This window comes from Rhinopithecus roxellana, chromosome 16 (genome assembly GCF_007565055.1).
Source record: "Rhinopithecus roxellana isolate Shanxi Qingling chromosome 16, ASM756505v1, whole genome shotgun sequence".
NCBI lineage: Eukaryota > Metazoa > Chordata > Mammalia > Primates > Cercopithecidae > Rhinopithecus > Rhinopithecus roxellana.
Window position 1 is genome coordinate 550,380 of NC_044564.1, and position 14,954 is coordinate 565,333.

General features: G+C 50.4%; 2 protein-coding genes across 5 annotated transcripts in view; both read right to left on the reverse strand.

The window, feature by feature from the left end:
- The window catches only part of TBC1D2 (TBC1 domain family member 2), a 58,322-nt gene that overhangs the window by 5,871 nt on the left and 37,497 nt on the right, over window positions 1–14,954 (reverse strand). For all 4 annotated transcript variants that reach the window (XM_030920095.1, XM_010357633.2, XM_030920094.1 and 1 more), the window contains 3 exons: window positions 7,974–8,084; window positions 5,525–5,712; window positions 3,797–4,273 (listed from right to left, as the gene is read on the reverse strand). In XM_030920095.1, coding sequence (XP_030775955.1) covers window positions 3,797–4,273; window positions 5,525–5,712; window positions 7,974–8,084 — 776 coding nt within the window. The remainder of the gene's footprint in view (window positions 1–3,796; window positions 4,274–5,524; window positions 5,713–7,973; window positions 8,085–14,954) is intronic.
- LOC104657786 (bisphosphoglycerate mutase-like) lies at window positions 8,697–10,445 on the reverse strand. The gene has a single exon (XM_030920097.1). It carries the CDS (start codon window positions 10,140–10,142, stop codon window positions 9,465–9,467), a length of 678 nt encoding a protein of 225 aa, XP_030775957.1. The 5' UTR covers window positions 10,143–10,445; the 3' UTR covers window positions 8,697–9,464.

Sequence of the window (14,954 nt, forward strand, 5' to 3'; positions counted from 1 at the left end):
TGTCTGTGCCCAGGGCAGACATAACTAACTGATCATGGCAGCATTCCCTTTGCCTAAGCCCATGGTAGACATAAGTAATTGATCACAGTACTCTTTCCCACTGAGTCTGAAGGCTGCCTCAGAAACTCTCCTCAGAAACAAGGCTCCAGGCAGCTGCTTCCTACTGGTCGTTTCTGGTCTAGACAAACTCCTTATTGCAGTGGTTGAAAAACCAACACCCAGAAAGCAGAAGTTACCTGCTTAACATTATACAGTCAGTTGGCGGCAGAGTGGAAATAGAACCCAGGGCTCCCAAAGTCTAGCCCAGTGCTCTCTCCACTCTATCCCACCCTGTTCCCCCTGAGCCTCAGGATGGCCTCAGTCTAGGGGTTAGCTGCCAGCATTGCTTTAGACTTCAGCACATGCTAAAAAGTCAGTTATCTGAGGCTGGTGGCTAGGATTTACTAACTGCTCAGGGGTATGGCTGAATTCGAACCTAAGGGCATTCAGGGCCCAGGTAGGCTTGCAAAGAAAGGTGTGTGTTGATGGGGGAAAAACAAACTACTTTTAAAGCACTGTACTTATTATCACAGGGAAATGGGTTTAAAACATTTGCTCTAAATTAGCATTAGCTCATCAAGGTGGTCTCCATCACTATCTAAACAAGCTGGATTTGTTGCCTTAGAGGCAGGGTCTGTCATCTTGAGACATCAAACATGCAGTTCTTTTTCTTTTCCTTTCTTTTTTTGAGATGGAGACTCACTCTGTCGCCCAGGCTGGAGTCCAGCTGCATGATCATGGCTCACTGCAACCTCTGCCTCCTTACCACCTCAGCCTCCCAAGTAGCTAGAACTACAGGTATGTGCCACCACGCCTGGCTAGGTTTTTTTTTTTTTTTTTTTTTTTTTTTTACAGGGCTTTGCCATGTGGCCCAGGCTGTCTCAAACTCCTGGGCTCAAGGGATCCACCCACCTCAGCCTCTCAAAGTGCTAGAATTAGAGGCGTGAGCCACAGCGCCCGGCCCACACATGCAGTTCTAACGGCTACCACTAGATGGCAAAGAAGACATGTGTCAGGGACCTACAGGCTTGGGCTTAGAGCCTTCAAACGAATACATCGCACATGCCACATTTGAACAGGCTTTCTATTATGAAATGGAGTCTTGCTCTATCGCCAGGCTGGAGTGCAGTGGTGCGATCTCAGCTCACTGCAACCTCTGCCTCCCTGGTTCAAGTGATTCCCCTGCCTCAGCCTCCTGAGTAGCTGGGACTACAGGCACCCGCCACCACGCCCAGCTATTTGTTCTATTTTTAGTAGAGACGAGGTTTCACCATGTTGGCCAGAATGGTCTCAATCTTTTGACCTCATGATCCGCCCACCTCAGCCTCCCAAAGTTCTGGGATTACAGGCATGAGCCACTGCGCCTGGCCTATTATGTTTACATGAACACCAATTATCTGCACTTGCATATCAAATTTAAGTAAAAATACCATTCAGAGAAAGATATTTTAGAAAATCCGTCTGGGGACCTTCTGCCTCTCTTGGTCTCAGTTGTCCCTTCTGCACCCCTCTGTGGCCTGTGTGCTGCCTCCTTCTACACAGGGAGAAGGTTCTCGCCTTCTATGAGGCTTATCTCAAGTGCCCCTCCTGCTATAGGATTTTTCTCTGCCCCTTCAGCACAGGTTGAACTTCAAAAGCAGGTCTCAAGAAGGTTACATCTACAGAAGAGAAAGGTTTCTGTGGGGCCTCAGCACAGCCTCTGACTACTGCTATTTGGAGAGAGGGCAGGTTGTAGAAAGGACTGGGTTTGCGGGCTGGGGGCAGCCAGGGCCCAGGGTAAGCAGGTGGCTGGGCTAGCATTTGTGGTGAGGCAATGGGCGGGTTCCTCAGCCTCTCAGACCCTCTCATGTTTCATCTGGGCATGGCACCAGTGAAGGTTTCTGTGAGGATTAAACGCCATCAGGTGTTAAACACCTGGCATCCAAGAGGCTCCCATTATGCATTACTTCCTACCTGGCCTTTGTGTGAAATGCAAAAATTATTATTCATTCTGATCTCATAGTTTCCAGCTCCCTTCACAGCTATTCTTACAAGAGGCTTTGCAGGTTTTATTTCTCCTGGATTTTAACATGTTCAAACAAATGAGAAGTACAGGGACTTTTGTCAGACTGTTGAATGAATGAAATTTCTACAGACCTGACTTGTGGCAGGCATTTAGCGTGGCATGAAATCTGAACATATTTTCCAAGGAGGCTTTGACTGAGAGGCATTACTGTTGGAGTTTAACTCTTAATTCTCAGGAATTGTACATATACATGCTCAATTTCACCCAATTTTAGGCTGGAAATAGAGTATGAAAAATATCTACCTTTGGAAACCACTCAAATTTGAGTAAGGACACTGAATGTTGATTCTGTGTTAAATAAATGTCACACACCACCTATTCTGAAAAAAGAGCAGTATGGCTTATGTAAATTTTGCTTAGGTATACGTGTGTTTAAAGTAAATGGAGTCAAAACTTGCTTTGGGAAAATATCTGCAACTATGCAGCTTCTACTGAAATAGCTGGGGCTGGAGTAGGGGGATGACAGTCCCTCACAGTCTTGGAGGGGAGACAGCCCTGTGAACCAGGTAACCTCATCCCCTATCCCCAGTCCCTCCCTCCATCCCCCACCAATTGGACCAGAAGTGGAAATTATTCCTGACTGGGCCAATCAGATTCTTTCTTTGGGGAGTTTAGGCCTGGAACACAAGGGGTGGGGTGGGAAGAGTCGCTGAAAGGCCCAAGACTCAGGGGCTGAGGTCTCCATTCTGACAGCCTTGATGGTCCCTAAATGTCCACAGAATGAACGGACAGAGGCTGGTCTGCTAAGAGAGAAGGAAACAGACACACATAATGAAGAGAGGCCAGAGGCCATGCAGCCGCAGAGGGCAGCAGAGCGGTACCTTGGTGCTATATGAGCTCAGGGGATGGCATCCCAGGACTGTGGCATGAAGGCTGCCCCCTGGGGTTATGCAGGGCTGTGGCCCTGCTGCAGAGAGCAGCTGCCTTGGCTTCCAATGACCATCTGGTCCTCAGCTCTGTTTTCTTTTCCTGGCTTCTGTGAAACCCCCTTGTAACATTTAGAAAGTCCCTTTTCCCAGGGTCTTCTGCGTGGGTTTCACTGAAAGCAAATGATTCCTGACCCAGAAAGTCCTGCCACGTGAGTGGGGCCATACCCTGTAGATTCCAGCAAGCCAAGATTGGAGATGCCATGTGAGTCGTACCTTCCCAAGCACAAATCAAAGGAGAGAGCAGGGACAAGGGGCCTGGAGCTCTGAGCTCTGGCCCATCTCTGTCTTAAACATGTCCTCTCACCAGCCTGTGTTGGGGAACCTGGGCTCATGTCTCCAGGTTCTTGGGAGGCTCCAAAGAGAGAGCGAGAGCAGTGCTCTAAAACAGCAGTCCCCAACCTTTTTGGCACTAGGGGCCAGTTTCGTGAAAGACAATTTTTCCATGGACTGGGGTGGGGGAGGGGTGGTTTTGAAACTGCTCCACCTCAGATCATCAGGCATTAGATTCTCATAAGGAACACGTAACCTAGATCCCTCACATGCAGAGTTCACAATAGGGTTCATGCTCCTGTGAGAATCTCATGCTGCCACTGATCTGACAGGAGGCGGAGCTCGGGTGGTAATACTCTCTCGCCCACCGCTCACCTCCTTCTGTGTGGCCCTGTTAACAGGCCACAGATGGCTATCAGTCCATGGTCTGAGGGTTGGGGACCTGTGCTCCCAAAGGTAAAGGTCACACCTTCACTGGGCTTTGGTGGCTCACCTGTTCAGGCCTTGGCAGTAGCCGATGGCGGGGTTCTGCCAGGAGAAGGCCAGAAGCACCCGGCGGAGCTTGTCGGGGAAGCTGGAGGTGGGGCAGGTGAAGTGCTTGTTGTTGGGGAAGGTCCGGTTCAGGTCCAGCTCAATCTGGCGGGCAGCAGGGTGCTCGCGGGCCCGGCCCCGGCTCAGCAGTTCCTGGTAGCAGCCTGGAGTGTGCAGGTGCTGGACACGGAGGTGGACCAGCCACCTCCAGACACGAGGCCGGTGTTCACGGGGCACTCCTGCCCGCAGTAGCTGCTTGAGCTCAGCTGAGGGCACAAGCTCGCTCAGGGCAGCCCAGCGCTCCCGCAGCGGCCGATCCACAGCCTCGAGGCCCAGCAGGTGGTGGGAGCGCACCTCCAGTGCCTGGATCTTGGCCAGCAGCTTCAGGTCTTCAACCTCATAGTCGGGCACCGTCAGGAAGCCGTACTCATCATACTCACTGCCAGTGAAAGTCCATGTTAGCAACACCTTGCAGAGCCCTTCCCTAGCTAAGGGGTGGTGGGGACAGGGAGGCCCCCAGGCCAGGTTCCTGCCCTGCCTTCACTAAGGGTTAACCACACAGCAGGTCACTTCAGTTCTCCCAACCTCAGGTTGCGAATCTGTATAACGGGTATAGGAATCCCTGCTCTGCCACCTGAAGACCCAATGAGATCCTCTGTTATAAGATGCTGGCGGCCTAGATAATGCCTGGTTACACAGTAAATGCTCAAGAGATATTTACTAATTCTATGCAAATATAAAGGACCCTCTTATTACTCCATGCAGCCTTAGGCCCAAGGAGTCCCGCACTGTGCATACAGAACCCCACTTACCACAGCCAGTAAGCCCAGGGATGGACGGGGAACAGATGGCACCAATGACAGGCAGAGGTGGGAGAGCTGGGGACCCATTCCAGATGGCTTTTCATTTATTCAACTCACCTCCACTCTATGCCCTGCCTGTACAATCTCATTTAATCCTAATGATCCTGCAAAGCCGGTGTATTTGCCCAAATCTTATATCTTCTTTTCCTTCTTTCTTCCCTTCCCTTCCTCCCTTCCAATATATTGCCCAGGCTGGTCTCAAACTCCTGGCCTCAAGCAATCCACCCAGTTCAGCCTCCCAAAGTGCTGGGATTACAGGCGTGAGCCACTGTGTCCAGCTCTTTGCACACATCTTATGGAGGCCGAGTACAAGGCTCAGAAAGGTAAAGGGAATTGTCACACATCGAGAGAGCCAGGACTGGCTCCAAAGCTCGAGCTTCTGCCACTGGACTACTCAGCCTCCAGGGGCCTTCGAGCATAGCCACTCTCCTTTCTGTTGTATTTAACCGCCCATGTCCACTGTGCGCAGCAAGGGCTTGGTGCAGAGGAGACGACCTGCTTGTCTCCCCTCCTCCCCTCCCTGACAGGCACATCTGGGAGACAGGCACATCTGGGAGGCAGCCACATTTGGGAGGCAGCCTGGAGAAACAGAAAGCACGGGGCTCTGGAGGCAGCCTGTGCCACAAATGTACTGTAGGGCCGTGGCAGGGGGCTGCCTCCTCTGAGTGTGAACCATCTCAGCTGCAGCAGCACGCTCATGCATGTGAAGATCAGAGGAGGTAATGCTGTGCAGGACTTGCACATGGTTGGCAGGACCTGGCAGCAGGGAAACTGGGGAAGAGCTGCCAGCTAACATAGACCAGCCCTGCCTGGGCCGCCAGGCTCACCTGATGGGGCTCAGCTCGATGCTGTCAGATGAGGCCTCCCCGGCTTCCCACTGCAGTGCCTCCTGGACAAGGTGCCTCAGCAGCTCTGAGCACTCGCTGGTTTCGTCCCCCAGGGCCTCCTGCAGCCTTCTTAGCCCAGCCAGGTACTTGCTTTCCACCTGGCAGTTTCTGGCTTGGAGGTAGGCACACTGCAAACAGTGGTCAGGGCTGGTCAGGCTACCTGGTGGGACCTGGGCAGCCCCAGAAGCCTGAGGCCTGAACAGCTTTAGGCAGCACAGCCCTTCCAGCTCTCATCTGCCCCACTCCCGACTCCCAGACCTTCGTATAAGGGAAAGGAGATGGGCCCTGAGGCCAGTGGTTTTCAGCAAGGCAAGCAAGAGAGGACCAGGCCCAGGTTGGAGCTGGTTCAGAAGAAAGAGGAGAGGGGTGTGCAGAGACAGCACAAGCTCTTACACAGGTTACGGTCCCATCCTGGTTCAGTCACTGCTAGCTATGTGGCCTGTGGCAAGTTACTTAACCTTTCTGTGCCTTAACTTCTTCATCCATAAAATGAGGATCATACAGAGTCTGCCTCAGGATTTGGGTGAGGATCAGATGAGCGATGTGTGTAAAGCCCTTCCCAGGGTGCCTGGCACAGAGCAAGCTCTGCAGGTGGTATGACTGAGCAGCTCCCAGGGGACAGACACTGCCCTTGTGCCTGCCCTCTGCTGCCACCACCTAGGCTCTTTCTGTTCCTCCAACACACATCCCTCCCACTTCACAGCCCTCCTGCACCCTCTTCCCTTGCTTGGGACACTGCCCCTCCAACCCCGCCTCGCCTTGAACTTTTGTGTTTCCATTTATACAAGCTGGGTGGTACTAGGCAAGTCAGGCAAGTTCCTTGTTTTCCATTTTTGTGAGATGGGGACAGTGAAAATCTGCTCATAGCACTGCCATGACCTCTGGGCCACCCCGAATCCTATCTCATCCTGGGGTGGCAGCAAGGGAACAATTCTGCTGCACCCTTGCCGGGTTGCCATCTCCAAACACTTGCTGGGCACCAGCTCCAAGCCATCCTCTGTGCCTGTTCTTCTACCTATCCCACCTGGTGCCCACCTCTGTCGCCTGGGCTGCTTCCTGAGTCCCGCCATTAACACCTGTTTCAGGGATTGCTTGCTTTTTTTTTTTCTAAGAGAGTCTTGCTCTGTCACCCAAGCTGGAGTGCAGTGGCACAATCTTGGCTCACTGCAACCTCTACCTCCTGGGTTCAAATGATTCTTGTGCCTTAGCCTCCCAAGTAGCTGGGATTACAGGTGTGAACCACCATGCACAGCTGATTTTTGTATTTTTGGTAGAGGCGGGGCTTTGCCATGTTGCCCAGGCTGGTCTTGAACTCTTGGGCCCAAGGATCCACCTGCCTCGGCCTCCCAAAGTGCTGGGATTCCAGGCCCGAGCCACTGCACCTGGCCCCTTCTCAGGGATTTCTGCTGCTGATTCCAAACAGTCTCCCCACTTCCAGGCTCACCTCCTCAAGCCCACCCTCCTGAGCAGTCACAGCAGTCTTCTCGGAACAGGAACAGAAGTCTGATTGAGGACTTCTCCACTCAGAATCCTTCAGCTCCCCAGTTTCCTTGGAGTAAACTCCAAACTCCTCACCTCCAGCCTCATGTCTCACTCTCCCCAGCCCTGCCCCCTGCCTCTCAGACCACACATCTTTACCATGCTATCTGTTTTTCTGGAAGGTCCTTCTCCACTGCTTGCCTGGGTAACATTAACTCATCCTTAGAACCCAATTCAGAAGGTACCTTTGAATTGGACCCCCAAGAATCCCACAAGCCCAAGTGCATCTTTTTTTGGGGGGCGTGGTGGGGACGGAGTCTCGCTGTGTCACCCAGGCTGGAGTGCAGTGTCTCGATCTCGGCTCACCGCAAGCTCCACCTCCTGGGTTCACGCCATTCTCCTGCCTCAGCCTCCCGAGCAGCTGGGATTACAGGCACCCGTCACCTTGCCTGGCTAATTTTTTTTTTTTTTTTTTTTTTTGTATTTTTAGTAGAGACGGGGTTTTACCGTGTTAGCCAGGATGGTCTTGATCTCCTGACCTCGTGATCTGCTCGCCTCGGCCTCCCAAAGTGCTGGGATTACAGATGTGAGTCACCGTACCCGGTCCCAAGTGCATCTTGATTGTGTTACACTCCCTCACTAGTCTACACCCTCCTTGAGGGCAGGTACCAGCCTTATTGGTCTTGATGTCCCTACCCCATAGCTACCTAGTGAACGCCGCTGAACAAATGACTCAATCACCAGACCACAGGGGTCTGGAGAAGAACCTGATATGGGCCCTGCTCACAAGGGGTCAGTTCAGAGGGAGAGCAGCAGACAGGAAATGAGGAGAGTGAGACGGGGTGGGCAGCATGGGGACCAGCAGAGGGGCTGGGGATGGAGATGGCAGGAACAGGGTCCCACCCCACACCTTCGTCAGGAGGGCCTTCTCCTTCTCAGCCACCTTTCTCCAGATCTTCGTGACCTGGTGGATCTCGGAGTTGAGGAAGTGGTTCTGGGTCCGGTAAGCCTCCATATCATCCTGGAGAAGAGAGCGAAGTATGTTATGAGTTGGACATAAACATCTCCCTGGTCCTGGGGAGTCACACCCTCAAATGAGCCCCCAAAGCTTCTTTTCTTTAGAAATTTCCAATAATGGCAACAGAATAGGAAGTCTGAAAGAAAAAAAAAAATTACTTATAGCCCCCTTCTGTATTCTCGATGTCAGCATGATGTGGTAAAGGGACCAACAGGTCTGAATTTAAGCCCTGGGTGATGTCCTGGCTGGAAGGCTTCAGGCAGGCCACTGAACCACTCTGACCCTCTGTTTCCTCATCTGTAATAGGGGCAAATACCAACTAACCTACTGGGCAGTTGGGAGACTAAGTGAGATAATGTGTGATAACACTAACTACAGGGACCAAAACAAAGCAAGTGCTCCACTAGTGTTTGTTTTTAAAATCAACATATTTTATCATATATTTATAATCATATTGTAAAATTAACTCAGTGTCACTTTGAAAAACCTTTCAATGTTGCTACATAAGCTTCCCAATGATCATTTTCAACCTCCGGTGATGATTCTATTGGGTGAATTTACCAGAACTTACTCATAATCCTTTTCCTGTCATATTTATTTATTTATTTATTGCCATTTTCAGTCACTTTATTATCAGGAACTTTATTTTTAAACTAATTACAGGTACCCAAACATTGAAGTTCAAAAAATTAAAACAAACCAAAATGAGAACCTCAATAGTTGTCTATCTGCTGCTTATTCTTGTGGCCAAAGAGGAATTCTACTAAATGTCAAATGAAGGATGTCGCTAAACTAGAAGACAAGTTAAAGGGCCTTGTCATTTGTCATTGTGGTGGCGGTTGTTGGCTTTCTTGGAGAAATATATCTGTGACTTTCTAATTTAATGGGCTGCTGGCCTTAATTATCAAAGCATCCCTTTTCCTAGAGGAAAAGACTAGTAATAAATACATATGGTATATTATCTAATATCTCTTATTGTCATCCCAGAAAATCTTACTAAATATAAAAGTGAACTACTAATTGGAATAGTGCCTGTCAATGGTGACTCAAAAATGATTTCTTGGATAATAAATACCTTTAACTTCATCTCTACTTGTTGCTCTCCCATCTCAGAAACTTATGACCTTCATTAAACCCCATTAGTTACTAGTTTAGTGACTGACTAGGGGGCTAGCAGGAAAGCTAACTCATAAGGCTGTGACATAAGCACTGAGGCATCCTAAAGCCTTATCTGGGTCACGATAAGTTACCTAGTTACCTATACAAACTCTACTCCACAGCCTAGCTCTGGAAAACCGGGGAAAAAGAGAGAGACTTCAGCACCCATAACACACTCCTATGCCACTTCTTTTGCATTTCTTCTTAGCCAATGGTTGGGAAAGACTATTTTTTAGCTTGTTTCACTTTTCCTTGATCTTCTACTTTCTTAATGGCTGCTTGGATCGCCTCCTGGTCACCCAGGAACTGATGAGGCCCAACAGCACGCAGGTTTTCATCCAGTTCCAGAAGAATGGGGACTCCAGTAGGAAGAGTAATGTTGATGATGTCTTCATCTGAGATACCTTCCAGGTGTTTTAGGAGTGCCCTACTGCTATTTCCATGAGCAGATATCAGAATGGTTTTGCCACGTAAGACTTCAGGAGCAATCCTTTCATTCCAATAGGGAAGGAGTCTTTCCAGAACATCCTTTAAGCTTTCAGACTGTGGCAGTTGATCCAAGGGCACATCACATACTTTATACTTCCGGTCGTTGTAGATTTCGTGGTAGTAAGGATGAGACTCCTCAATGGGAGGTGGGGTTACATTGTAGCTTCTTCTCCAGAGCCTCACTTGTTCTTCACCATGATTCAAAGCCATTTGCTCCCTGTTGAGACCAATCAAGGCCCCATAGTGACACTCATTTAGACGCCAGGAGCTTTCCACGGGCACCCATTCCTGCCCTAGCTCTTCCAGGATCAGCCAGGCTGTGTGAATGGACCGATTAAGGACAGATGTGAATACAAGATCAAACTCAAAGTTTAATGCTTTGAGTTGCTTCCCACAGTTCCGAGCTTCCTCCATGCCTTCACTGTTGAGTTTCTGATCCACCCAGCTACATTTTTAAATTTTTAAATCCACCCAGCTGTCATTTTAAAATTTGAGCCCGGGGTGTTTGCAGTTGGTTTTTGATTATGAATAATGCTGTGATGAACACCTCTGAGTTTGCCTTTTGTAAGTTGCCCATCCAGTGGAGGGAATGAGCTCCCTGCTGCTGGGACATACAAGGAGAAGCTGGACAAGCACTAGGAAGGTTCAAGCTAGGACCTGAGCCTCAGAGAAGGATCAGCTATAGTAGTGGCTCTCAATTCTGCTCGGATGGACGGTACGGAAGCTGTTCAGTCACCTAACACACGCTTAGAGCTATACCTCACAATTCCAGGGTATTTACTGGCTGAAACTCAGGCCCTTTCTCTCCCATTGTCGTATGGGCTGGAGGCGAATGCAAGCGATGCTGCAGCAGGGATGACTCCAACATGGCCTGATTTGGAAATAAAGAACATCACACAGAGTTTGGGGCACTTCCTCATCAGGGTCACATGTGCACAGCCCACAGGTGGTCCTGGCCCTCCCTGTGTGAGCCTTCACTCCAGCCAAGATGATCGCCAAGGTCTTCCCAGCCTGGAAGCTCCGATGCATGCCCGGGGCTGATGCCCTCCGCCCAGACCCTGACACACTAGAAGGGCCTCTGCTCCCAGGGCAGGGAACGAATGCTCCCCGTTGATTTCATCATGTCATCCCCGACTCACCGCTCCCCTGGGGCTCTCTGTGATGCCCCAACCCCGGCCACCCCTGCTTTCATCTCTCTCACTGTGCCAAGGCTGAAAGGCTGTGCCTCCACTCAGTTTGCTCTCTTCCTTCTCCTGGCTAGACCCTGGCAGTTTCAACCCCTGGCACCACCCTCCTCCACCTATCCAATCCTGTCCCTGACCTAGATAAAGCTTCACTGTCTTTCCAAAATGCTGCTGTGTGTGCCGGCCACTCTGCTGGCAAGTTTCTGCCTGCTTCTTCTCCACGGTCCCCATATCCTATCTTTATGTGGCAAGAAGTGAAAATCTTGTTTGTGGTGCAGGGACCAGTCTCGTATGAGCATCAGGCCTTTCCAGGACCATGCCCCACTCTCTCTGGAGTGTAACACTTTAGTGTCTGGAGATACAGAAACATATGAATACAGAGGCTGTGCAGGCTTCCTGCATCACTCCCTTCACCAACACCATGAGGCATATATTCTCTCACTTCATCCTCCCAGCAATCCTAGAAGGGATGTTCTTTTATTATTCCTATAACAGATGAGGCTTCAGAGGCTCTGAAAGGGTAGGTAACTTGCCTAAGGCACAGCCAGTATAAGGCAGATGTGACCAAACCCAGGTCTGTCTAATTCCCTTTGTTTGTCTTGCTTTGTCACCCAAGCTGGAGTGCAGTGGCGTGATCATAGCTCACGGCAGCCTCGACCTCCTGGGCTCAAGCAATCCTCCCACCTCAGCCTGTCAAGTAGCTGGGACTACAGGCACGTACCACCACGCCCAGCTAATTTTTTGATTTTGTAGAGACGAGGTCTCACTATGTTTCCCAGGCTATTTTCCAACTCCTGGTCTCAAGCAATCCTTCCACCTCAGCCTCCCAAAGTGTTAGGATTACAGGCGTGAGCCACCGTGCCTGGCCAGGACTGTTTCATTCTAAAGCACCAACCACCAAACTTCCTGCTGGGCACCATCTGAGCTCCCCACCAGCTGGAATCCACCTGGATGCCCACACTCTAGTCCCTGCCCTCCAAGAGTTGTCCTTTGGTGTCTTCTGGCTACACGCATGCAGGCTTGTGTGACCTCTCCCACCATCAGACAGTACAACACCACATTGAAGATGCTGGCGTTGGCCATGTACCGGCACTGCCTGGTGGTTAGCGGCATGAATGCTGCGGCCCCACTGTCTGGGTGGCAATTCTGTCTTGACCGCTGAGCCCCTGGACAAGTTACTTAACCTTTCTGTGCCGCATCCTCTCATCTGGAAAATGAGGATAATAACAGTACTGCCTCATGCGGCTGGGAGAGGATTCTGTGAGTTAATATGTGCAAAAGGCTCAGAACAGTGTCTGGCATGTGGCAAGTGCAACGTGAGCACTGTCTCCCTCACTGAGTTTGCATGACAGCTCAAGGGCTACTATTCCCTACCCCGCACCCACCCCCTCAGTCGGCTGACAGAGCTCCGAATCCAACGCCCGGGAACATACAACAAGCCCCCCGCAATGGGGGAAAGGACCTAACACGACCTGGCCCATGTCCCTCACATCCACAAGGCTGTGGGATAAATATTAAAGTGCCCTAATCCCCACTTAACAGATGAGGAAACACACACAGAGAAAGTAAGTCCCCCTTGTCACGAAAGACAGCCAGGATCCAAACCCAGGTGTGTTCAGCCCATGGCAGGTGCCCAGCAGGCACTGCGTAGAGAAAGCAGACCCATCTCTGGCACCGGCCACTGCTCCACACCGCTGGGTCTCCCTCCTTAATACCACCCCTTCCTCCTCCTAGGCCTAGACGTGCTCATGGATATTTATCTTTCTTTCTTTTTTAGTTTTAGAGACAGGGTCTCACTTTGTCACCCAGGCTGGAGTGCAATGGCATGATCATAGCTCACTGCAGCCTCGACCTCCTGGGCTCAAGTGATCCTCCCGTCTCAGCCCCCTAAGTAGTTGGGACTACAGGTGTGCGCCACTACACCCAGCTAATTAATGTTTAATTTTTTATAGAGACGAGGTCTCATTATGTTGCCCAGGCTGGTCTCAAACTCCTGGCCTCATGCAATCCTCCGACCGTGGCCTCTCAAAGCACTGAATTACAGGGGCAAGTCACCATGCTCGGCCACACGCTGGTATTTCTAAGGCTTTGGAAAGAAGGCTTTTGTCACATGAGATACCCTGCTTCCAGCCCCAGCGAAGGCACAGACATGCCAGACAGGGAGGCAGAGTGAGCACAGCCTGGAACAGCAGTGGCAGTGGGCGGCGTTGGGCAGTACCTCTCCCTCCAGCTGGGTGCCCTACCTTGAGTGCTCATCTTGGCTCAGAACTGTAGGGAGGAAAAAGAGAAACCTCAGAAAAGAGAAAAGCCATAGGACAGTCACCAGTGGAACGAAAGAAGGAAAACCCTGGAGAAGGGGGACTGGGGAAGAAGAGAGCCAGCCTGCCTGCCTTTACAGGAAGTGGGAGCCCGGGAATTCTCTTTGGGCCATGCCCGTGGACTAGGCCCTGTGCTTTGTGGAAGGCAGCGGCCCGGGCGTGGGAGGCCAGGTTCTGGCTGCAGCCCTGCCTCTTGCTGCCTGACCCTGGGCCAGTCCTTCCCCCTCACCCCAGCTTAGCTGTCCCTGCCAGAAAAGGAGTGGGGCAGACTAGATTTCTAAGTCTTTCCTGATCTGATATTCAAGAGGTCAATGATCCTGTTCTCAAAACCAAAGTCTGAATAACAAGGGGGCATTTCTTAAAGTTGGGTTCCTCAATCACAGGGCAGGCAGGAAATCTGAACACACTCTATCCTCAAACTCAAGACAATGGATATTTGATGGGTCTTCTACAAGCTGAAAGATAAGGAACACCAACTACATGCAACTCTTTCTCTTTTCTTTTCTTTTTTTTTTTTTTTTTTAATAGAGACAGTGTCTTACTCTGTTACCCAGGCTGGAGTGCAGTGGCATGATCACAATTCACTTCAGCCTCGAACTCCTGGGCGGCTCAAGTGATCTCCCACCTCAGCCTCCTGAGTAGCTAGGACTATGGCGGGTGCCACCATGCCTAACGAATTTATTTTATTTCTTTTTAGAGACAGGGTCTCGCTATGTTGCCTAGGCTGGTCTCGAATTCCTGGGCTTGAGCAATCCTCTAGCTTCAGCTTCCCAAGTAGCTGGGACTACAGGCACATGCTACTGCGCCTGGCTAATTATTTTTATTTTTTTGTAGAGATGGGTTCTCGCTATGTTTCCCAGGCCGGTCTCTAACTCCTGGCCTCAAGTAATCCTCCTGCCACAGCCTCCCCAAATGCTGGCATTACAGGTGTGAGCCACCCACACTTGGCCTTATGCAACCCTTTAAAGCACAAAGCACAAAACACTGGGCCTCTGAGGATCATCCGCTCGTGTATTCTTGGTTAATGTGAACCACATACCCAGAGTCTCCATGTAGCTGAGCTCTCTGATCAAGAAAATTCCTGAATATGTAAATTCAGGGGCACACTCAGTCTCCTAGTGAGTCCATGATTACAATCAACTCTCAGGCTGTCTGAAGCCACCTGGCTGATCTAGCGTTCTATTTTTTTTTTTTTTTTTAATTCTTTTTCCTTTTCTGTCTTTTTTTATTTTTATTTTTCCTTTAAGACGGTGTTTCACTCCTTCACCCAGGTTGGAGTGCAGTGGCACGATCTCAGCTCACTGCAACCTCTACCTCCTGGGCCCAAGCGATCCTCCCACCTCAGCCTCCAGAGTAGATGGGAATACAGGCGTGCGCCACCACCAATCTTTCTGACCCCTGTGCTGCTCTACCAGGGCTTGCATAGTGGATTCTGGCAATATGGGTGGAGAGAAGAGGAAGACGCCTGGCTGGGGGCAGGCAGTGTAGAAAATCAGATGGAAGCAGTTTTCCCTGCTGTGTGGAGGGCTCAGAGCTTTCTAGTCATCTAGCTGCATTTGCATTGGAAAGGTTATGTTTTATTTTAACCCAAAAGAATCTCGATTTCAGACTAAATAAAGGAAAAGATTCAGGAACTGGTTATGTGGGTTTTCGGTCTTTGCTGAATGAAAGGGAAGTGAATCAGGTTTCACGTCCTTTTCCTTTATCCTTCTAACAGCCCTAGT